Genomic DNA, 24569 nt, shown 5'->3' with positions numbered 1-24569 from the left:
ATTGACAAAGAAAACTTTGTAGCCACATAAATTTACTACCATATTTCGACACATGATTAAAACTTTTAGAACGCCATTTGACTTTGATCCTTATTCTTTCACTGATATGTGTTCAGTTTCTTAAATATCAAAAAGTGGCGCCAAATACCGGGTACTACCTAAAGGTTATGGCGTCTTCTTTCCTTTATTTGACAATCCACCTCTTTGGTTTTAAGTTATGCTTGCGAGGTCTACAGCTCAGAGAGCCACTAGTATTAATAGTTACTTGTTGTTGTTGTTTGTGTATTTGTTGTTTAATGTACTTTTTTGCGTAGAAATGGTCTCCTGACGGCGTTCCTGGCGTTGTCGCTGCTATGCTTGGCGTGCGGCAACAGCGCGGCCGTTCTCGCCGCCACGGGCCTGCAGCGGGCTTCATCCCGGGCTCTGCCGCCAACCGGGCCTCATGCCAGCTTTCAGGTAAACTGCGTACTTAATATTATCATTTAATGCACAGATTAATGCATTAGAGCTTATTTATTTAAACTTTATTGCACCAAATATGTACAAAAATGTGCAAATGGCAGGCTTAATGAATGCTTTTGAAGAGACTTTGTTTTTCAATATTTCCATAGTTTCGGTCTCCGACCTTGTGGCTTAGGCTTAAATAATAACTTAGTATACTGCTTACCTACAGAGCGTCACATTTTCTGGAAAAATAATATTATTAGTAACGAAAGAGGGTAAATTTATGTAGGTACCTATACTTATTTTATCTGCGGTAATACATACGTGTCTTTGTCTTTTTGAATTCCTGAGCTTAAATTAAGTAACTTTCTCAAAGACACCGGTATTCTAATTAACTCCATCTCGAAGATAATCAATAATTTATTTTTAACTTATGAGGCCCTTACGAGCGTATACACTTGCCTTAGGGCCTGCTTACATATTTATTAGTATATAGTACGTGTGTATACATTTACTACTTAACGTAAGTACCTACTATCTCGGACGATTGATGCTGAAAATGACGTTGATATGTCTCAGTTTCCAATTTTTTTGTTGAATTAAATGAAATGTCCATGTTACAACAACGCTACTTATGTGCAACATTTAATTACTTTTTTTATAAAAATTAAAATTAACTATGCCATTTAGTTTCCTTTAAGGGACGTAGTACGTACCCATACCCCGGAGTTAACGGTATTCAAATACGTATGTAAATATTAAGACCTAATGTACTTTGAAAATCATAACTTTATAGTATCCACTAATATTTGAGAAAACTGGCGTCTGTTCAAGCATATATGTTTCCATATCAATTCTCTATGCTTTAGAACTTCATAATTACCTTATACATATTAAATTTGCACTTAACAATTACAACACCGACTCACTATAAGATTGCCTAAATTAGTCCCATCACAAGACATCTTCAAAGTCACAGACTCCAAAGACATTTGATTGCCATCAGTTACCCACTGGCCCAGATCGCAGCCGTTGCCGACCGCCGTAACCCTCGGTAACCGATTATCCATGCACCAGTAACGGGTGAGGCAACGCCGGGGCGCGGCGTAGTGCTGAACGACTGCATTGTCGTGACATGTCAGCAATATCATTATAATTTACTGCTGATCGGTAAAATTGGTCAATAGTCAACGGAAACATGGGACATAATGTGGCATAAAACAGATTATTATATTTCTATAGTTCTAGTTGCGTTGACGCGTACTATTTATTTCACACTAGTAATTATGATTTGAGTTGATTTTAATTATGTGCAGTTAGGTAATCTATTTCAATAGTAATTTGCACAATAGTGCAAAAGGAGTCCTATTACTATTGACTTTTATCTAAGGACGGGCCTTACGGGCACTAATAATGGTGCTAGTTTAGTTGTGTCACTCACGAATTCGAGCCAATCGTGCAGTCTAACGCAACTATTTGCGACCAATCGCGTTGTGGCGATGGCGTTAGACTGCAGGATTGGCTCGAATTTGCGTGCATGACAACGCTCTACTGGCCCCATACTTATTGCCCGTAAGGCCCTTCCTTAAATATTGATATTGATCTTCCTTAGATTGTCAATGCATATTACTGAGGGCCTACCGCGAAAAACGAAAATTGACTATTTGCCTCTATCGCTCTTCCGTATTCGAGCGACAGGGAGGCAGTTTTCTCTGTGTGTCTTTTCGGCTGTCTATCAGTGAACTGTAACTCATAAACCGTATTTAAATGTTCACGGAATTTTCTGAAATTATTTTATTGTGTTGTCGTTTTAACAATTTTTCTTATTGTGTGTGTTTTAACAGACTCAGTTTTTTGCAAGGTCCGACAAGCAAATGGCCATTTTTATTTTTTATAATCATGTGAAACTTACAAACGCATGCTGTGCTACCTAATCTACCTATACTCTAAAAAAACCAATATAAATGACACAAATATAGGTACGATACAAGTGATACAACCCTCCTAAGAGTACTTTTATAAAATAAAATAGCTGAACACCATTACACGACACTGGTACAGACTAACGTAAAGCAGGTAAAGCGTGACTTAGTTGATAAGTTACAAAATCTTTATGCAAAATGCACCCAGTATAAAACTTGCATATTTTAGAGCATGCCGGAGATATTAAACCTGGGAAGTGAATATTATTGATCACATTGCATTGCATCACTCGGTTCTGCCCGGGCGCGCGCGGTGTGACCAAATCAAACGGTTAATTACCATATTGCCTGTATTTGTAGCGCGATAAATACTCCCTGGTTTGCAATACTAACCACGTAGGTAGAACATTCAATTTAGAATTAGAGTAACCAAAGTTACCAAAAGCAGAACTTTTCAAATACCTAACACCTTACATAATACTTTTTAAGGGTAGGTTGTAGGTGGAAATTTCCTTCGCTTCTAAAGCTTGAAAGATTGTTTGCTTTGTTTGTATCATCCTTAAATAATACTCCGGGTTTCCGGTAGTTGTACATGCAATTAGACACGAAGTAAACCAAAAATATTAAAGTAATTAAAACCAAAGCGAGTGGTCTTTGGTTTCTAAACCAGGAAACACACCGATACTAAACATTACAAGTAAACACCATAAACGCGCCCTTCATACCCAAATAACAAATCGCTCCTTGAGGCGATCTTGATTCTTCGTCATTTCTAGTTGAAAAGATGTCACTTTTGATACTGATATCATGTCTATGACAATTTCAGATCAAATAACATATTATTACTTCTAATCAGAATACGCCTCCATATAAAACTCAGCATTGATAAAAGTCGATCATACGTGACCGCGTTATCGACTTGCAATAAAATTAGCATAAGGCATTGCGCGTGCGACACTATCGGATCTGATGACAGTTCTGCTTCGATTGCTAACAGATTGACAGCCGTTACGGCCCAATAGTTCTGTAATACTAAGTATTTGCTCTATTAATGTTTTCTATTCTTTGTAGCCATAATTGTGCATAAATAATAGTACTTGTTAGTGCCACAGTTGTACCTAGGAAACAAATTCCCGTTGCCGTTGACATCATTCATAAAGAATACTAATGTAAGAAAATTAGCTCAAAAATCATCGCTCAGACCGAATAAATCCATGTAGTTTTGAAAATTGGTACAGTTACTCTTTGAGGTGTCCAGATGAACATACTAAAAGTCCCCGAGGGTGGAAGACGAGCCGGTGGTGTTGAAGGGGAGGAAATTATATTTTTTCAGTATTTTGATTGTATCTCGATAACAATTAAAAATATATCTTTAATCTCTTCTATATTACATTGTCTAGTAATTATTTGATTAACGGAATTCAATAAAAAAATTAAATTTTTACTGTAGGACCATTACTTTAAAAATTATAAAAATATTTTTAATTTTATTAACATATAAGTCGACGTATCGACGACCGGTTTGGCCTAGTGGGTAGTGACTCTGCCTACGAAGCTGATGGTCCCGGGTTCAAATCCTGGTAAGGGCATTTATTCGTGATATTTGTTCCTGAGTCATGGGTGTTTTCTATGTATTTAAGTATTTATAAATATTTATATATTATATGTATCGTTGTCTCAGTACCCTCAACACAAGCCTTATTGAGCTTACTGTGGGACTTAGTCAATTTGTGTAATAATGCCGTATGCCGTATAATATTTATTTATTTATTATTTATTATTATTATAAGTAGACATAGAGACTACCTTTGAACGATGCCGATGATATATTCTAATTTTATAATAGATTGTAGTTTGTCAGGTGACCTACATAGCTGACCGATGACACGCGACAGGTTCGGCAGCGGTTCACCGCATGTCCTTCAGGTGCCCGAAACGTTTTGTTCTATGTCGCTAGACGTGAACGATTTTATGACTTTTATGTCTAAATAAACTGACATAATTAGTTGAAGTTCAAATAAAATGAAAATAGTGAATGAAGTATTACGATCAGATATCAGACTAATAAATATTTTAGAACATTCAGAGACACTCGTAACACTGAAAGAGAAGAGTAAAAGGAACACGCAATAGCTGCAATGTAATCAAAGAAAAAGTTGTGTTGCCTGCAGGGATAATTCTAAACGCAGCGTCAATTATTTCCTCGCCAGAGATCGTATCTTTCACGTCGCAACTCAACAATATTTTTTTATAATTATTATGTAGGTATACGACTGTTACATCACCATAAACAATTATGTACGTCTTCACGTTCACAGGCGATTACAGATAATTGTTAATATAAGCGCCCTTTAGCCGATGTCGTGTATTACTTCACGCGGCGATGAGCGGTCGCCGCGGCGCCTTGACCTGCGTGTGCGCATCCGGTCGATTTAACTATCCAGCAGCCATATTCATATTATAAAATCGGTTATGGTATTGATTTTTAACCCCCGACGCAAAAAGAGGGGTTTGTTATATGTTTGTCGCCAATGTCTCTCTGTCTGTCTGTGGTATCGGAGCTCTCCAACGGATGAACCGACTTCTATGCAGTTTTTTTAAAGTGAAAGCTAGTTTCCTTGTGGTGGCTATTTAGAGTATGTTTGATAGAAATCGATTTAGCAACTAGTTTGAAGAGAATCAGTTTTTTTCCAAAATAACGTTTTAAAGGCATCTCCGTTGAATTCAAGGGTGCATTCCTGAACTTAAATTAAGTCACTTTTTCAAAGACACCGGTATTCTAAATAACTACATTTTAGAAATATTTTTTTTTCTGTAAGCCCCCTACGAGCATGAACACTTGCCTTAGAGCCAGTTTACATATCGATTAGTGTTAAATATGAGTTAATAAATTTGCTACTAAACGCAAGTACTATCTCAGACGATCAATGTTTGAAATGATATTGACATTGACATGTCACAGTTTTCAATGGTTTGGTTGAGTTAAATATAATACCCGTGTTACAACAACGCTACGTATATCATATAGCGTAGCATATATATCACTGTAGCATTTAAGTATTTTTTATAACTAAATAAATAATATTTAATTTCTTCCTTAGGTAAATGTACTTAGCCATACCCTGAAGTCGGAGTCCTGAACGGAATAAAAAAAAACACGTTTGATAATATTCTCTGTGTGTGTAATGGCTCAGTTTCATTGGTCGATAACTCTGTCGATATAAAGCGTGCGGGGACTTCCCGCAGACGGTATAACGACAAGTGAAACTCTTAATGGCATGCGTTTTGGAAATCTTCCGCACCCCGCATACAGGCCCTATCGACCAATGAAAATAGTTCCCCGAATTCGGGCCCTGCGCTTTATGGAAATCTCCCGCACCCCGCATGCGGGGCCTATCGACCAATGAAACTAAATGAAAAATCTTCAGTGACTACGGTGCCATGTTACGAGCTGTCGTTAAAACCTCTTCAATTGGAAAATTATTTCGTTACGAGCCATAAAATATTGTAGAGAGTACCTACTGTTAAAATTCTCAGTCTACATATATAATTGTTTGTAAATATTCAAATTTGAGTAGATAGGTTGGTAATTTTGACAAGAACTTTCTAGAAATGCAAATTAAACTTATTATGCAAGCATATTCCAGTCTTTTCACGCTCTTACTATTTTACTGCAGTTCTTATTGTATCAGCGTAAGTAAAGTAAAGTATTGTACATTATATAGTTAACTTATTTAATAAACGTACTGATAGTTCCTTCCAGATGCAGTGATTATAGTCTAATGAAATGACGTAGGTATTTGCATAGTTACATACAACGAAACATTTGGAGATAGTAATAGTCGTAATTATGGATCAATCTTGTTCATATTGCGAACACGTTACTGTTATTATGTGGTCAAAAACAAGGAATTAATAAAAAAAAGTAATCATGCGGTCAAGCACAGAGAATCGTAAGAAATAAAACAAAAGTGCCATCTTTCCAATTCGGTTTTTGTTATTTTTATTTTATTATAATGGTCCTCGGCTCGTTAGAAGTCTGTTCTGGCACCTAAATTTCACTTCAGTTGTAAATTGCTATTAATTATATGATAGGGTGTCATAATTTACTTACAATTATAGACCGCTGGGGACTTGAAATGAAGCAGTGAGTATATCTGTGATAATATTAATATAAAGTTGATAAACCAGGTTAGGAAGTGGGTGTAATGTTTAACTTACCTTATAACATATAATTTATATTCAGAGTTTTTTAATGAAATACTTAAATCTATTAAATATATGTGATATACACATTATATGGACAGACTGATTTTGCTTAGTGACCAATGATTAAAGTGGAAAACGCAATACCATACATTTCCAAGTCTGCATATTGCTAATAATAATTTTATAGTAAATGAGAAACGAAGACGAGCTTTCCATCCTGCACGATGGGAGTAGTTAGCATGTTTCTGATTATACCGTTTGCGATCATTACATAAACGTGCGGACGGAAATGTAGTGATCTTCTCTCGGAAAGGACGCGAGACGTTATGATATAGATAATTATTAGTAAGAAAACGTCTAATTAGTCTTCATCTATAATCCGAAACGTAATACCATATTATTTATCCAACTATTATATAAACCGAGTGACATCAGACGAACACAAACATTTATTTGACCCAAGGACTTCGTTGTTTTTGTTGACCTATGTCAGAGCAGAGCTGCTGTACAGCTAAAAATATTTCCATTACATCGCGACTTCGACATATCCCCCAACTAAAATCACCTTTTTTCCTCAGGATGAAATGGAAGCATGGACGCCCGTCCTCACAAACATCGCGGTTCTCATTATCGCCTCCGTCCACTGCCTTGTCTGCATCGTCAGCATCTACCACCTGTCCAAGCGCGTATGCCCCTGCTTCCGGCCCAAGCAGGCCTACGACCACAACCAGTTCGACCCGGGCTTCAAGCCTTACGTGGTGCATGTGGACGAGAAGAAAGAGAAAGGGGATAGAGAGAGGGAGAGGGAGAAGGGACATGAGCTGTGCAAGGAATTGGAGAGCAAGCTTCAGGGAGAGTCGTTGAAAAAGAAAAAGGTATATTGGCTTCGAGACCTTCGAGTTTCGAGTAATAAATTTTTTGAGTAATAACCACTGAAGGTCACAACAAAAATATCAGTTATAAGACAACAGATATATCAGTCTTCTTGGTTTTATCAGATGGTTTAATGCTAAGGGCGTATTTTCTGCCTAATACAAGTACATAAGTGCAAGGGCCTTGGCAAGACTTTGGAATTTCTAAGTTTCCTTATGCGTTATAATCCTTCATAACATATCATTTTCCAGCAGGTCGAATCCCCCGAGTTCGGCAGCGCTAACAGCAAGGAGAAGCTAGTTTCGCACTGGCTAGGTCGGCAGGCACCGTCTTTGGTACCCGCGGCGCCCGTGGCGCCCACACGAGGGCGCCGGGCGCGCGGCGTACGCAAAAGACCGCCGCAGTTGCTGCTGCTGCCCGCACATCCCGCCAGCACGGTAAGTCATAATTTCCCAGCTTTCCCTCTTTCCACGATCGTAAAATTAGGTTTTTTACCGAACCTATGACAATCATGCTACGAGTAGTGATGACACCCAAAAAAAATAACGTACTACATACATTTGTGTACTATATCTTTCTTACACTTCAAATGAGAAAAATGTGACATATCGCGTATATATGTATATTGCTTACGTATATATATCGCATATTAATGGACCCCATATCTGTCCTTTTTTATTTAGGAATTTCCCATACGGCATTGATTATATACTATCATCATAAAGGTATCTATCATTATCTACGCCAAATTTGATGCAATATCACATAGGCACTATTTTAAGTCAATTTAATTTACACGAGTCATAAAACCGTGTATGCGAATTTAGATGTAATGAAATGTTTCTCATGCACGATACACAAAGCAATGAACACAACAAAGTCTTAAATGAGAGTTATTACGAACAGAATGTCCCGGGTCACGGGTCGCAGAGACCATAAAAAATATCATTTAATAGCCGTAGTACCTACGACATCGGGCCCGGTGAGAAGTATTAAACCAGTATCTTAACTTTATAAAGATTGACGTGCTCCTGTATGGGTATGTTACTTGTTATTATTTTGACATCTATCCGATAGCAACTTAAAGTAGGAACCTAAGTAATAACCACCTACTTCTTCTAATGTTAACCCTGAAAGTGTAACTTTATGTATCACGCTCATCTCGTCAACACATCACCTCAATATTGTGAGTTTATCACTTTCTAAATAACCAGAACCAATGGTTAAAAAAAATAGTTCCATAATTTTGATTACTCATAGCCTTGTGATGATTTATATTAATTTTAGATGTTTATTTGTTCTCCAACTCCAACTTTCAGGCATAGCACTTCCACTTATTTCTCTATAGTCCTGATACTGATTCTATTATTTTGATTGTGTATGGGACGTGCGCCGGCGGGCGTGACATTTGACAGCATCGCTGTCAAAAGATTCGTGTCACTTGCAACTATAATTTAATTCTTTCATTCTTTTTTTACACCTAGTAATTTCAAGCAAAACAAAGTGCTTCGTGATTATTTGAAGAACTTTCCTAAGAAATAATTGATACATACAGGTGTTTAGAAAGGCAGTTACGCATCTGTATGTGTATGTACCTCAATATGTGACACATTAAACAAAATATATATAGATGACTGTCATTGGCCTTCTTTTATGTATGCATTAATATGTTTTAGTTGTATTTACGGGTGATTTTATCCTGAATACCAATAAAATAAAACCAAAATTACTTATGTTTTTTGAACATAGATTGCGTAGCGGTGGGGAGAGTGGGGTACAATGAATCTCATTTTTTGTAAGAACTTAAGTTTTCATATTTTAACCGAAAGTACACATAGGTATCTAACTTTTATACCGAAAACTAAAATAGCCGCAAGGAAGCTAAGAAATAAAATAAGATGACATTTCAAAAAGTGGCGAAATATTCACTGTATCCCACTCTCTCCTACTTAAGGCCCAGTAGGTTCGTATTCTTCTCTCACTCACACTGAGCATAAGCGTGAGCAGAATGGAAGCGCGGTGATCATGTTTTTTAATTATAATTTTTTGGACGTTTAAAAAAAACAAGTTATCGATACGTTCCCTTAAACATGATATTGCCGATTTTTAGAAGCAATTTGAATATTTTTAGCTATTGTGTATAATTTGTTACAAATTTTTAAAGTGCATTTTAGAGCTGTGTTTGTAATTTTTTCCTATCGAGCAACAGTCAAAAACTGAGGATTTTAATCAATACAGTCTCTAGAGAAAGGCTTCAAGATTGCTAATTATATTTATTGCAGCCTTTTGTGATCGAAAAAGTGCTAAGACTTATAATAAACTCCTTTTTCTGAACTTACTGCACCTTAAGTTTGTTATCTGTTATCAACTTATCATTATATGTGTCCACGGCCGGCAAAATGTCCCACTTTGTCGCTTGCCATAAGGACGCTCTGCCAGATTATTCCTATAAAGATACAAGCAAATCTCGTTCTTATGGCCAGCAACAAAAATGGGACGTTTTCCCGGCATTGGACACATATACTGCGATAAGCGGCAGTGGTTATTTTACCAATTGAAAATAGATTTATCCCCGAATTTATTTGATTGTTTTTGACGTAGACCTAATAAACGAAATAAAAATTCCAAGCTGGACAAAACGACCCAGTATATTTTTAAGAAATATTTTGTATCGCACTATTTAATTGATTTAAAGACATTCTATTTACCCATATTGAACAATGCCTTATGCGTACTGTTGCCAACTAATAAGACTTATAAATAGTAAAAGGTCGGCAAAGCGCATATAGCACCTCTAGAGTTGCAGGCGTCCATAGGCTGCGGTGACTGCTTACCATCAGGCGGGCCGTACGCTTATTTACCACCGTCGTGGTATTAAAAAAAAACAAGATTTTATTTAAGTACCAATGTAACTATTTATATGTATGCTTGTACTTCCCAGTTTCCGATGAAGCTGAAAATTTGCATACATATGTTAGTCGGGTGACAAATGCAATATTAAGTACGGTACCATCGAGCTGATCTGATGATGGAGACAGGCACCTCCTGTCTGCCACCGCCATGGGAACTCTGTGTAAAAAAATGCAACCTAATTGTGTTTGGAGTTTTTAGAATTGTCTCGATGAGTACCTATTAGTTGTCTGTGGAATGAAAAGTACAGTCAGCAATAAAAGTTTGTACCAAAAATGAAATTTTTGCCAAAAACTTATTTCACTTCACGAAATAGTGTCGTAATGGAGTGACATCACAACAGTAAATCAGATGACGTGCAGTTACAAAATAATACACAATGAAAGTGTAAAACGTAAATAGTGCGCCAAAGTCTGCGAGAACACGATTTTTGATAACAATCACATATTAGAAAGCATTTTATTGGAGATTCCCACGCGAAGGTGAAAAATTGCTATTTCGTAACACATGCCATACTCGTACAGTAAGTGTTATTGCATGTTATTGCTTTCTACTGCAATATTTGGTTTGAAGTGTCCGACCCGAATAGTAATCACGTGTTTTGATTATAAGATCGAATTGTGTTTATGTAACATAGATAATGTTACGGTTAAAATACCTACTTACGTTGAATGAAATCTGTATGTGACGTTATGAATACAAGTTAAGTGACGTCGTATTGAGTTGAGTATTTGAATATGCCCCATTTACTTATTCAACAAGGTATAGTAAGTAGGTATGATTTAGAGCTATATTTGACTCGTCACTGTGACCACTATTATGGGCTACCATGTGTCTACTTTTTTCAAGATTAAGGAGACCTTTCCTCTGAGCCGCATATAAGCGGAGACGTGCGGGAATTAATTAATAGCACTGGTTGTAATCCAGCGAAGCTGTTAAGCAATCTTGGTCGAGATCTCTAACGAAATTGATAGATTGACTCTTGTGAATTACTCTATTTTGATTTGAGTAATATTTACGAGTTTAGATTCATGTTATTCATGTAGTGCCCGTTTATTTACTATGAGTTTAAATTCTAATAGATGTAGTGTAGTGTATGGGCCCAGCTTGATCTGACGATAAAAGCAATGTGTGACTGTGGCGCGCTCTGTGCAGAGGTATCACGCGGACTTAGCGTACCCATCATTATTTTATAACTATATTTTGATCGCTTACCCTAAATATTTTTGGAAGTTTTCCGATACGACCTTCAAACCTTCAAAAAAGAGCGTACTCCCGTTTTAGAGGCCGGCAACACACTTGCAACCCCTCTGGTGTTGTAGGTGTCCATGGGCGGCGGTAATCGCTTACCATCAGGTGATCCGTCTGCTCGTTTGCCTCCTGTATCATAAAAAGAAATTGCAAATAGGTTTACAAATAGGTATTATAACAGCAAGTGCCCTAAACAGGTACCTATTATTTATAATGAATTCTTAGGGATTTTTTATCAAAATACTTAACTCATTTTTTATTTCATTGCCAAACCTCGATCTCGTTAAGATTAATCTCGATCTCGAAAGTCTGACGGTTGAAATCTCAAAAACACCCAATCTCTATAGCGATTATTCACACGAGATCTCGAATCGCCAATCTTGGTTCGAGATTACATTTCCTAGCTCTCATCTCTGCCTCAGTGGAAACTGTGGAAAGTCAGCCTTAATCAAGGCGCATAAGATGTCCATGCAATAATAAATCTTACGATACATCATTAATATAGTTCACACTTTTATTAAATTTATTGCACGTTGCTAAGTGACGAAGAAGGAGTCATTCTAAGTCGTTAACGTTCGCATTAAGACGTGTTTTTATGATAGACTACATTTAAAACGTGTTCATCTGATTACCTAACTTATTGCACTGGAGGTTAACAACCTGAGGAGGCGTCAGCAAAATAATGTATTATACAACATATAACAACTAACATACAGTAATGTTTAGTCATTTGCTCAAACAAGGTGCTTGAGCGTGAGTGCTAGACTGCTTTACACATTCACAAATTCTTCTTATCGAGTAACTACAGGAGAACCAGTTCAGTCTGACCTCGGGTCACACAAAATTAATACCAATCCAGGGTTCCAGGGATTAAACTAAAATGAGCTTGGAATCACAGTCGGGCACAAAAACAGTTTGTGAACATGCGCCTGACGATATCGATAGAACCGTTAGGAGTCTGCTGTGTTTCCTAGTTTCATCTTTACCATCATCTTTACTATCATCCTCAAATTTATATGTATGTATATATGTCGTTGGCTGATCGGAAAATCTGCTCGAATCGTAAAATTCCTATGTAATGTTTTGACGGTAGTCACGTTAAACCGATTGATAGATAGGATACGAATAGAGAACTGTCCAAAAAAAGGATCCGATTCGATAACAATTCATTGCTAATTTATACTTCTTTCTTTCTTTCCATAGCTGAAAATTCCATTAATCATTTGTTATTGAGATAGCACTATTTGGCTTAGGAGGGCAGAATCATTGTTTAAAAACAAAACGTATTATCTTTAAAATATACTGCTTTAGCTGTGATCTGTGATACACGAACCCAATTTATCAGTTATCTGTAAAAAAATTGGGCCTATCCAAAAAAAACACATAATGATAATGCAAACTTGTTGGAATTGAACGTAATACTGCTTCTAAATACTAGAAATAAATTTATACGTGTTTTGGAAAAGGCCTAGTGAGAGAAAGAACCGCTAAGAAAGGTCTAAGATACCAGATTCTCATACTCTCATAATACTTTCACATACAAATTCTAGAAACCAAACACAATATTAATATGTATACCAATAACCTAGTGATAGATACATAGGATAGGAGATAACGTGATAATGGTGTCGTTAACCAACCCGTGTCCCTGCCGGCAGACAATGCGCGAGTAACGTGTGAATGCGTTTTTGCGGCGGACCCTTTGTGCGAGCGCGGCTGTGCGGGCGTCGCGGCGTGCGCAAAAACGGGGCTGTAGGGCGACTAGGTTTCTCGGGCTGCCTAGGACTATCTACGGCATTAGGAGATGAAGAATGTTAGACACTGTAGTCTTAATAAGCAAATTCAGTAAAATAAAATGATTACTAACTAACCCTAAAGCGTTAAAGTTTCTTAAAGTCATTCAAAATAAAAACTGATAAAAGAAACCTCATCATCTTTATCATTTTAAAATATCTACCCCACACGACACACTACGTCATTTTTTTTCTTTATGGCGTCTGATTGTCGCTTAAGTGAAGTTCAATAGAAATGACAAATAATGTAAACAAATGTTAAATATTTCTACGCCGATGCATGCCGGCAGAATATGCTGACCTAATATACCTTCTACTAACCAACAGTGTATGTACCATATTCTTGGAAATAAAGTATTGAATATTGAATACAAAACCAATTAAACCTTCATTTCTTCGTAATCTCGCACTTTTTGTGGACACCCATGATTTTTTCAACAGTTTATTTACTAACTTAAACATTAAAAAAAAATATTGAACACTAAAAACATAAAAAAAAACCCGTTTGTATAATATTCACAATGCAGGCTTCGACAGATGGCCACAGAAGCAAATCAACAACATGATTTGTCCAAAAATAGTATAGTAGTAGTAGTAGTTAAAATATATGTTAATTTTTAATATTTCAATGAAAACAACCATCGGACAACGTTAAGGTTATACGTAAAATGATAACAAAATCTATCATATTCGTTTACTTTATATTTGTATTTTTTATTGAAATCCACTCTATATCTATTAATTTTTATTGTCATCATATCTTCAGTGGCGCTCGGCCAATTAAGGCCGTCAAACACGGAGCGTTAGCGTAAGCGTATCGTAAAAACATCACGTGTACGAGACGCCTAGAGTTCTGGGCACCAAGCGTCGCTTAGGCGTCGCGTAAATGTAATCGTTTTATAAGTGAAATCTTATTAGTTGAAATCATGTAGTCGCTGGCGTCAGATGAAGATTTTTGTATTGTTTGATTATGTCAGAAGTTTAATTTTTTACGCCTGTATTACGCTACGCCTGTCTTAATGATGACAGAAATCCCATACGCTACGCTGCGACGACGATTCGTGTGTGAAGTTGTTGAATTCGGACTTGTGTAAAGTAGTTAGTGCTCGTAGCGCTCTCCTTCTATTTGCCTATTACGATACGCTTACGTGTCTCTTACGCTTTCACTCCGTGTGCTGGGGGCCTAACTCTGCTTTGATCTTGACAGAAAAAATTGTGATGGTGTTATTATAGACATAGTTTCATAGACACATGATATTGGAAAGACCGTGCAGAGTTAGCTTGGTCCGATTCTAACAGCTTGGTAAAGAGAAACGGACGCTCTCTCCTGTCATTATCACGATAAAATCCGCATACACTATTATTTATTAAATAATACATTTAATATTGACTGTCAGATTGTTTACACGTAAACAATCTGAGTACAAGTTAATATTTGTGCCCATGTTGTTAACACTTACGAACAGTTGAACACCAAATAACTACCACGAGCTTTATATCAATCTAACAATGTTTTCCTGAGACATTGTATCAACTTCATTAATCAAGGTCATATTTAGGTATTCGCTGCGCATTCGGGCAATCTGGGCGCAACTTCACATGTCTCGCTTATGACATTTTGGTATGCGGAAACATTAGTAGTTTTGAAAGATTACTAACTGCCTTTAATTCAATATCTATGTTTTTGTTCTGAAGGTCAAACATTCCTAGCACGTATAAGTGCTTAATATCCATAATATGCATTTAAAAAGATATTATTTGTAGTTGTATTAATCCTCTAGAAATTATGATATTATTACTAACCTTTTTTTTCAGGAAGATATTTATGTATAAAACTTTAATTTATTTGCTCTATTTTGAATGACATTTTTATTTATCTACATAGAGAACAAATACTCCTTATGAGAATGAATAGGCGCCTAATTAATACGCTCAAAAGCTGTAAACAGTGAAAACATGAGCTCAGTTTCTATAGTTTCTAATGATATTTCCACTGTGTCCTGATTTCATTGATCTTATGTTTATTTTATTTATAAAAGTCTCAGAAAGTCTCATAAGCGTGGTCACCTTAGGCGAAGGCTTTCCCAGCCGGTCGCGGTCGACAACCTGCGTATTGTTTATTATTGTTGGTTCGTTTGTTTGTTTACGCCGCGCTCGCGCCCGCGCAACCTATACGATTATTATCGCGGGCTTAACTATTGGTTCATGATTAATGTGGCAAAAACCGGGAGCTGCAATAAATATAAGTATTGCAATGGGATTTGCTACATCATAAATCAATGTCATGTAAACTGGAATGATAATTTTTGCTGTTGTAACAAAATAGCGATCGCGAAAACGTTTATCATGATACATAATAACATTGTCAAAAGAAAACAGAAATAAACATTTATTAGATTTGGAGAATAAAATTTCATGTCCGGAGATTTCACGCATTCAAGTCTAAAGTATCTAATCATAGCAAACCTACCTCCCTTTCGACGACCGACGTCGTTAATCCAAGTGTTTTTTCATATTTCCATATCAGTACCAATTAATGGTCGCGAGAAGCCGCGAGCCGAAGAAGTGTACTTATTTCAATTAGTGGGAAACGTACAGTCGCCATTAGATATATCGGAGCGGCCTAGGTGCCCACAAATATCTGAACACGCCTATTATTAAGTCGTTAGAGTGCGTGTTCAGATATTTTGGAGTACCTAGGCCGCTCCGATATATCTGACATAATTCATTATTTTTAGTAAGCATAAAGATATTGGAGATGATACATTAGTAGCAAGTACTGCACCTCGGACTTAATCTAATGGCGACCTAATCTAAAAGGCGTAAATTCATTAAAGTCAATGGCTTATGTACCTTTTTGGTTGTGGAGAGACCTCATGCGCAGGAGCATGCCGGCGATTTCTCGCGCAGAGAAAGTACCGCAATTACCTCTCGCCGGGGCTAGTTTTTAAGGTTCCGTGCCTAAATGGAAGGGCTGGGTTTCTAAGTTTCTAATTAGTAAAGTGGTTACAACTGGTTTTAGTCAGATTCTGCACGTTGCAAGATAAGTTGGCAGCGATTTTGATAGCCCAGCCTGTGTAAGCGTTAAGTAAACGTCATAATTTCATAGAAGTTTGACGTTTATTAAAGTAACATTTACACTATCTTGGCTGTCATAATCGTTGCCAACTTATGTTGGTCAGACTCTACAAATTACATTTTTGCATAGGTATTGGCATTTTTTAAAGTTTTGTTTACTACCTACCTCCTAACATACAATACAACTTAAAGTAGCGGAATCTCGAAAAAAAAATAACACAATTTTAAGATTTTTCGTAAACTAGAAATGGGCAAAGGCCAAATACAAAGGTAAGGCTAGACTGTAAAAAAATACGGGCTAATCTAAGACGTCGTAACGGAACCCCCTAATAACGGTGCGCTGGAGTCTCGCGTTTCGTTTTGGAGCACGTTCGGGCGGCGCGGGTGTCGGTGGGCGCGCGCTAGGGCTGTTACATTATTGAATGATAGATACGTAATGATCTGTTCTTTGGAAATAGTATTGAACTTTATTTTTAAATCCCTTTAAATTGTTTAGTTTTAGTAAGTTGTATCTATTTTTCTCACTTCTTACGCTCACTACTTAAGTATTTATCATTTTAGATATGAACGGTTGGTTTTATTATTTACATACTTATTAACTATACTCTGAAAACCCGACTTTTTCTCAGTAGGAAAAGGTGCGATAATCAAATTTTCAATGTGAGGCCTACCCTTAGCGCCTACATTTCGAAAATTTCCGCCTTTTACTACTGACGATAATCATTTGCCAAAAACTACATAACTAATATGCATATTATGCATTGGACCTAAAGAAACAGGGAAACAAGAACCTTTATGCCACAACTTAAAATCTACATATCGCCCTGCATTTTCGTTACCTATTATTTGGTCAATCTATGATTTAAATAATAACAATAAATTATCTGATCAGCTGAAAAAAATGTAAAAACATACATACCCACACGGTCAGCAAAACAACTTATTAGCTTTAGCAACTCCGCACCTATATAGATTTGCTGTCTGTACATTAACAATCAAGATACCGATTTATTTGAAAAATGCGGTTTTGATCTCTGCTGGAAAAATGTTAAGGTAGGTACCTGGGTAATAAGTAAGTAAATTTAAATTTTTTGACAACCCTGAGTGACGCAACTCGCGCGCCGATTATTCTCTTGTTATCGAACTTACAAATAAACAAACGGCTCGAATTTCTCCTGTGTTTTTGTTTTGTTTGTGTTTTTTTTTATATTCAGTTTGTGGTGGAGATTTTTCATTCTAGAACGGAGATGGGAAGATTGACTTTCTGAGGAACTTTGTGGTTACTGTTATATATATTTTTACTCTCCCCTCGTCACTGGGTAAAATTCAAATCAGTCTTGTCAAAAAACCTGCTTATAGTGCTTATCTAACGATCGCGTGCCGGCCAGAGAGTACAATTATAAATTCTAATCGGAGAAAGCAGCCCTTACCCGCATACTCTTAGGAGATTGTTCACATAATGCTCCATTCTTATGTATTTATTCACGTTTCCTTTTATGTGCACCTGCTGTACGCACTTATAAATAAAGATATATGTTATATTCATTTTATTCAGTTGACTAAAAAGTAAATGACGTTTTGACATGTCACTTATAGCTAAGTATACAGTTTGATCTTAGCCTCTAAATAAAGATTTAAACAACCAATCTCAAAATTTGTGTCATTGTTTAATAAAAAATCATATGGAGTCGACATGTTAATGAGTTTCTTTAACACACGCCGCTCCTAAGCAACTGTATACAAATCCTTATTTATCTGTAAACACTGCTCCGATTCTTATACTTATTCCATCCATTTCTTCCATTGAATACTTGTTTTGAACTCGACATTAAAAATAGAACTTAACCCAGCAAAAACGTGGAATAATCTTGAACGAATGACAAGGATTGCCTGGAGCTCGATGGTGGTATACGTTCCCATGAGATTGCTCGGTGCATCTGTCCATCAAAATCTTATGTTCACGCTATTTACGTCCATGGCAAGCAAAAGAGCAATATTGTGAATATTGTATTTATTTAGTTGTACCTTTATTAAGGAAGAGACACGGTTGAGATTGAAACCTGCTGGTTTGTACACTTAGTCCGCTTTGGAACTGTTGAAGTGTTTTCTCATCGTTTGCCTAGTGATGTATTAGGCACAGGGAATATTGAGCATAATGAATTATTTCCATTGAAAAATTAAGTTGTATAAGTTATAGGTAAGTATTGCTTATGAGGCCAATACATATCTCGTAGAGATATCAAGTAAAGTGCCTCCAGATTCAGGCGAACTAAATTGACAACGACGATGTGCACAAATGATACCACAGTTTGGCCTGTGCTGTTCACATCGATATTTTCAAAAAGTTTCAATTAGAGAATATCGCGAGAATTCACCGCTAGGGGCGCGGTCAGTTCAAATGTAACTTTAAGTAATTTTTAAAATTAAATATTTTTATTTTATTTCATGGTAGAAAGATATTGGATAAATATATTGTAATTAAAAAAATATTTTTTTCAAAATACAAATAAGGCCAACCCAATTTTTTGCAACCAACGGGGCAATTATTGGCACAATCTGATTAATTTCTCAATTAGGTTTTTGTTTTTCAATTAAATACATTGTGTGCTGTGGACGCATAAATGAAATCGTCTCGGTGATCCCTATTGCTTTGATTGTAAGGACAAACCCAAACTGGACATTCAAGTTGAAAATTAGGTCAGCGTTTAAATATGCATCAAACTCATCTACCGGCCACATGTACAAAATTAAATAACCAATTTTAGATTTTGGCGACAACCGAGCTCTCGAAATAAACAACTTGCTCCCAAACCTGCATACTAACATCGAAATTTGGCATTTTCGCGTCCTCTCCTCCTGATTTGATCGGTAACGTCACAATCTTACAATCGAATCAACCACTTTTCTCGTAACATTCAAAATCGAAATTTTTTTGTGACTCCTTTATAATGACCACATGGATAATAATCGGAATATCTTACTTATCGATATCATTTTATCGACTTATACTCGTGACTATTTTTGCTTTGCTATTCCTAGTATCATTTTATCACTCAATCTCATATCAATTTAGTTCGCCTGATCCTGGAGGGAAAAATTAGTCTCGGTCTCCTCAGAAATAAATTCTGTTTATTCCTGGGATTACTGCCAATCAGGCCAATTTGAACGTGTACTGACATCGGAACGACATCTAAATAATTTCATTCAGTTATCATGTATTTCGCTCGTTCCAGTCTGCGGACATGTGCACGGGCGAGACGTACGATAGTTAAATGACATTAGTCTATATGATTTTGTATTACTACACGTTCGAATTGGCCTGAATGTCTGGAAAAAGAACCCTCTCGTAGATTGCTGAATGAAAGAAAAATAAATAACCTATCAAAAAAGTACATTTACAGAGATTGTTTCGATTACAACATTCTCATTAGGTAGTGCATCAACAGTTCATATACCTCTCTGTCTGTCTGTACAGGGTAGGTTATGAGGCTTTTGAGTTAAAGCTATAGTCCCCACGCTACCTTTCGTATTTCGAGTTGATACTCGTATCACCTACTAGTGAAAAACTAAATAAAAACATAAACATACTCATCACATCACATATTGTTATCCAAAATGAAATATTAAGGATTTGAACCGGGCACAATTAAATGGATTTCCAATTATCATAATGATCCAATGCAAGCTGTCAAACTATAAGATAGTAGTGGTATGTTTCTGAAGTCCAAACCATCTATTTTATCTAGATGAGTGCCGCAAGGATCGATCCTAGGCCCGCTATTATTTATTTTGTATACAGCTGATGTCCATGATGTAATAAACCATAGTAACTTCCACCTATACGATGATGATATCCAAATCCTCATTCCATGTAGTTCTAATAATGTTGCTGAAGCAGTTCCCAAAATACATGAAGACTTGAACAATAAAACAACTTGTTCATCCTCAAATTCTTTAGCGCTAAATCCTAGTAAATCAAAAGTTATGATTTTCGGTTCCAAACACCAATTAAAACAAATAGACAGCCATAAACCAAAAATTGTCACTTCAGGCGAAGAGATAAATCGTGTTTATGTTTTGCGTAACTTAGGTGTTATAATTTATATTTATATTTATTTATTTAACACAGTGCAAGCTTACAGTACTACACCAATTCGCTTGCACACTAGAAAAATAGATGTCAGGAAAATAAAAACATACAAACAGATAAAATGTCAAGAAAAATAAAATTTACATAGTCAGTCAATTAATTATAATATTTAGCATATATAAAATGTCAAGGAAGATAAAAGTTACAAATTCAGCCAATTAATTACAATAGTTCGAATTCAGAAAGTGTATTGCAGTAGCAGTATTGCATAGGTACGCTAAACTATTCGGCAAACATGTCGGCATCTGCGTACTGAGACTACTGAGCGAGCATTGAATGCAGGCTCGATAGAGCGCGTGAGGTAGGAGCGTGCCTCGTGTAGCATGTGCGAGCAGAAGGCCGCTGCCACAGGCATGGCCGGCAGCGTGGTGTTACTGCCCCGTCCACATCCTGGGGTATTCTCTTAGGAACTATCAATCCTAACTTCTCCAACACCTCGGGACTGTCGACTCGATGGTGAACGATCGAGAGATAGTGAACTAGGAGTAAGAACTTCCTCCTTAGTTCAAGTGTCTCCAGCCCGACCATCCCCGAGACAAAGATGGAGGGATAGAGATACGGATAGTGCCCATAATGGACGAGTCTCTTTGTTTTGAAAGTCACATTGCAGATATTGTCAGAAACTCGTTTTATAGACTAAAGACCCTCTATATAATTCGTGATTTTCTTAGCAAATACCTTAGAATAAAACTTTGTGATACGCTTATACTCTCAATTATATTAGCACGGACAGATCGCATTATAAAAAGAGTTTGCGTTATTGTTTTAGAATTTTCCCGCGAGCACATGTGAGTCCTTATCTAAATGCATCAGGAATTCTCCAAATGGCTTATAGAAGAGAACTCCATCGATATTCACTGTTGTTTGGTGTATTAATTTTTTTTAAACCTCTTTGAAAAGCTCACCTGGTGCTGAAACACTTCTATGAAGTATGGCCTTAGATCGGTCAGCAACAAATTAGTAGCTTCACATCACTGCAGCTCTGCTTTTCGAGGTTGTTTTAAATATACAGCAAATAAGTGCTTGAATAATATATCTCCACCATTATCGATTTTGAATTGTCTTAATAGTTTTAAAACACGACTTAAGCGACACCTTCTACAGATTCAAACTGCACTACCTCTTGGCTGTAGAGCTTCTACTTCTTTTTTTTTTAATACTACGTCGGTGGAAAATAAGCATACGGCCCGCCTGATGGTAAGCAGGCTCCGTAGCCTATGTACGCCTGCAACTCCAGAGGAGCTACATGCGCGTTGCCGACCCTAACACTCCGCACCCACGTTGAGCTCTGTCTCTGTATCTGTCTGTGTGTGTCATTGTCAGTCTAACCTAACCATATGCCTGTTTAGAGGATATTCCCGAGAAGGAAGGAATATTCTCGCGAATCTCGTAATACATCACTATTCTTGGCGCGGCGCGTTTGAAGCGTTCGCACCGGAAGCCATTACGCCGTTAGTCTATGCTCTATGGAATCTAGACAGCCTGCGACGGCTGACTTAATTGCTAGATTATTATAGATGTACTTACTGCATCTAGGTTCTTCTAGTGAAAGTAGGATTCGACTTTTTTGGATAAATCACAAAAATACCGCATCATGAATAATATACCACAAATGAACGTCTTAGAAATTGTATGTGATATGTAATTATCTCCATTTTTTATATGTATATTTCCTCTTTCGTCACTTAGTACTTTCTTAGTTACATCCTAAAGGAACCCAGAAAGGCATAGGTATTATTGTAACAAACGCAACTGCTATACTTTTCGTGGTAAATATGTTGATGTTTTTTTTTTCAATAACATATACACTACTTAACTAACTTTTTGGGCAGAAAATACTTGAATGCAGAAATTTTTAAATAGAGCAAAACAGTAAAATAGAGTGTTTTATTGTATGTACATAGTATCATGATCATGACATTCATGACAAATCACGACCGATCGTTCTTTCATCAAACAGAATTTCTATCAAACTTTATTATCTCGCTCTAATTCCTACGTGCAAATCTTGGATGCATTCCAAATATTCCTATACCTCCAAATCAGGTAAATTAGACTTTATTTAAGTATACATAAGAGACGTCAAATTAAAACGTGTCAGTCATTCTGAAATGGATCTTAAATAAAGATGTATAAGGAAAAGATGACGGTAAGTAAGAGATGAGTCAGATGAGATAATGGAACGTGCCGCGCGCGTGCGTATAATGCTCCAGTTTTCTATTATTCAATTATGAATAACGGAAACGTTTTTACGTTTATCTATAACTTTGATGATAACATTGTGTCATAACTAGATTATCTTTGGTTACACCCAGCAGCAAAAGTGCATAGCATGAATTTCATTCATAATGTGTCCATGCAATTTTGCTGCTCGCTGTACAGTCAAGTGCAAAAATATGTATCGAAAGAATCGTTTCATAAATATGGAACTACGCTCTTATTACACTAGAATAAGATGCTATGGAACATATTTTTGAGTAAGATGTGTACCCCCATATTTTTACACTTGACTGTACAGAGGAGGTTATTTTGATCTATACAAAGCCTCTATATAATCACTCTTTTTTATATTCATATTCATATTCATATTCCTTTATTGATAAAATTGCAAATTTTACAAGTCAAAAGGTAATACAATATATAATTAGGTCTATGTCAATTAAGAGTACAATTAAGATAATAAATAATAATAATCAAATTCAATTACAGTAAAATAAAAACAGTATAAAAATAATCAAAACAATTCAAATATCCAATAAATTAAATTAAATTATTATTATAATATTCTGACATGTCAAAATTATCAAATTAAATAATATAAAATATAACAATATAAAATATTAATAATCAACACAATTCATACATCCAATAAATTAAATTAAATTAAAATTCAAATCATTATATTCTGACATGTCATAAAAGGCATTTGTAGTCAGCCATTTTTTTAATCGATTGTAAAATATCAGGTCATTTTCAATATTCTTTATGTTGCCGGGTAGTTTATTATAGATACCTGGCCCCGCAACATATACCGTTTTGTTGGATTTCGCAAGTCGACAACATGTCGAGTCCAACATATTTTTGTGTTTTTGTGTAATACGTGAACTTTTAAATGTCTTTATTGGAAATAGGTGTAATTAAGGCCATGGGGGAAAAATAATAACCCAAAATTCAAATAGCTACTGACCTGTAATTATCACTATGATATGGTTTAGTAAGCATTTAGGTCATAATATTCAGTAAAATTATATCCAATAATAATAAGTAATACAAATCAATTTACATGAGAATATTTTCAGCCAGGGCTGAAAAAGGGATTTAACTATGGCATGCGCGCCAGGCCCTTTCATTCGTCTCAGCAGTTTCATTCGTCTCAGCTAAGGCGCGAGAATCGCGTAATCTTCGTGGAAACACTTATGGACCTCCATGAGGGGACTCCGATTAGCTGACCCTGTCCTTGTAATTTTTTGTATCTTTTAGCTTTTGTTTCCAAATTTGCTCAGAGAAAACATGGCCTAGTATTGTTTTCCGCAGAAAGATGAAAGGCGAGGCGACCACTTAGTATTCAGAAAACACGTGAGTTTGAGGCATGCTTGGGACTGCCAAACGCCACACCCACGGTATGCGGGCCAAGGATGGGTCAACGCTCGAAAGCGTCATGAACCATACTGATGCTATCTGCTTTCTTACACTTTTACTCCGGTCTTTCGAGATGTTATCGACGTTGTTCCATTTAAGACTATTGTCAGGCCAACAAAAGTTCTAAAGCTTGATAGTGTGATACGAGATCTCATTAAATAGTTAATAAGAAGTGACTTATTACTTTTCACACTAATTTGTGATTATCAGATTATTCTTTCAACGATAATACTCGTAATTATACTAGTAGGAAATTTTAAATTATTTTAAAGTTATCAATTACGTGGCAATATAATTTTA

General features: G+C 36.3%; 1 protein-coding gene across 2 annotated transcripts in view; it reads left to right on the top strand.

Annotated features, from left to right (window-relative positions):
• Positions 1 to 24569, top strand: part of LOC133522045 (uncharacterized) — a 91746-nt gene that overhangs the window by 24633 nt on the left and 42544 nt on the right. The window contains exons 2-4 of one of the 2 annotated variants that reach the window (XM_061857220.1): positions 315 to 456; positions 7154 to 7450; positions 7703 to 7885. In XM_061857220.1, the coding sequence (XP_061713204.1) occupies positions 315 to 456; positions 7154 to 7450; positions 7703 to 7885 (622 nt within the window). Of the gene's footprint in view, positions 1 to 314; positions 457 to 7153; positions 7451 to 7699; positions 7886 to 24569 lie in introns of both variants that reach the window. The other variant, XM_061857219.1, reaches the window with a different exon arrangement.

This window comes from Cydia pomonella, chromosome 10 (genome assembly GCF_033807575.1).
Source record: "Cydia pomonella isolate Wapato2018A chromosome 10, ilCydPomo1, whole genome shotgun sequence".
Lineage (NCBI taxonomy): Eukaryota > Metazoa > Arthropoda > Insecta > Lepidoptera > Tortricidae > Cydia > Cydia pomonella.
Note: the sequence above shows the minus strand (reverse complement) of the source record. Positions and strands in the feature narration are given on the sequence as shown.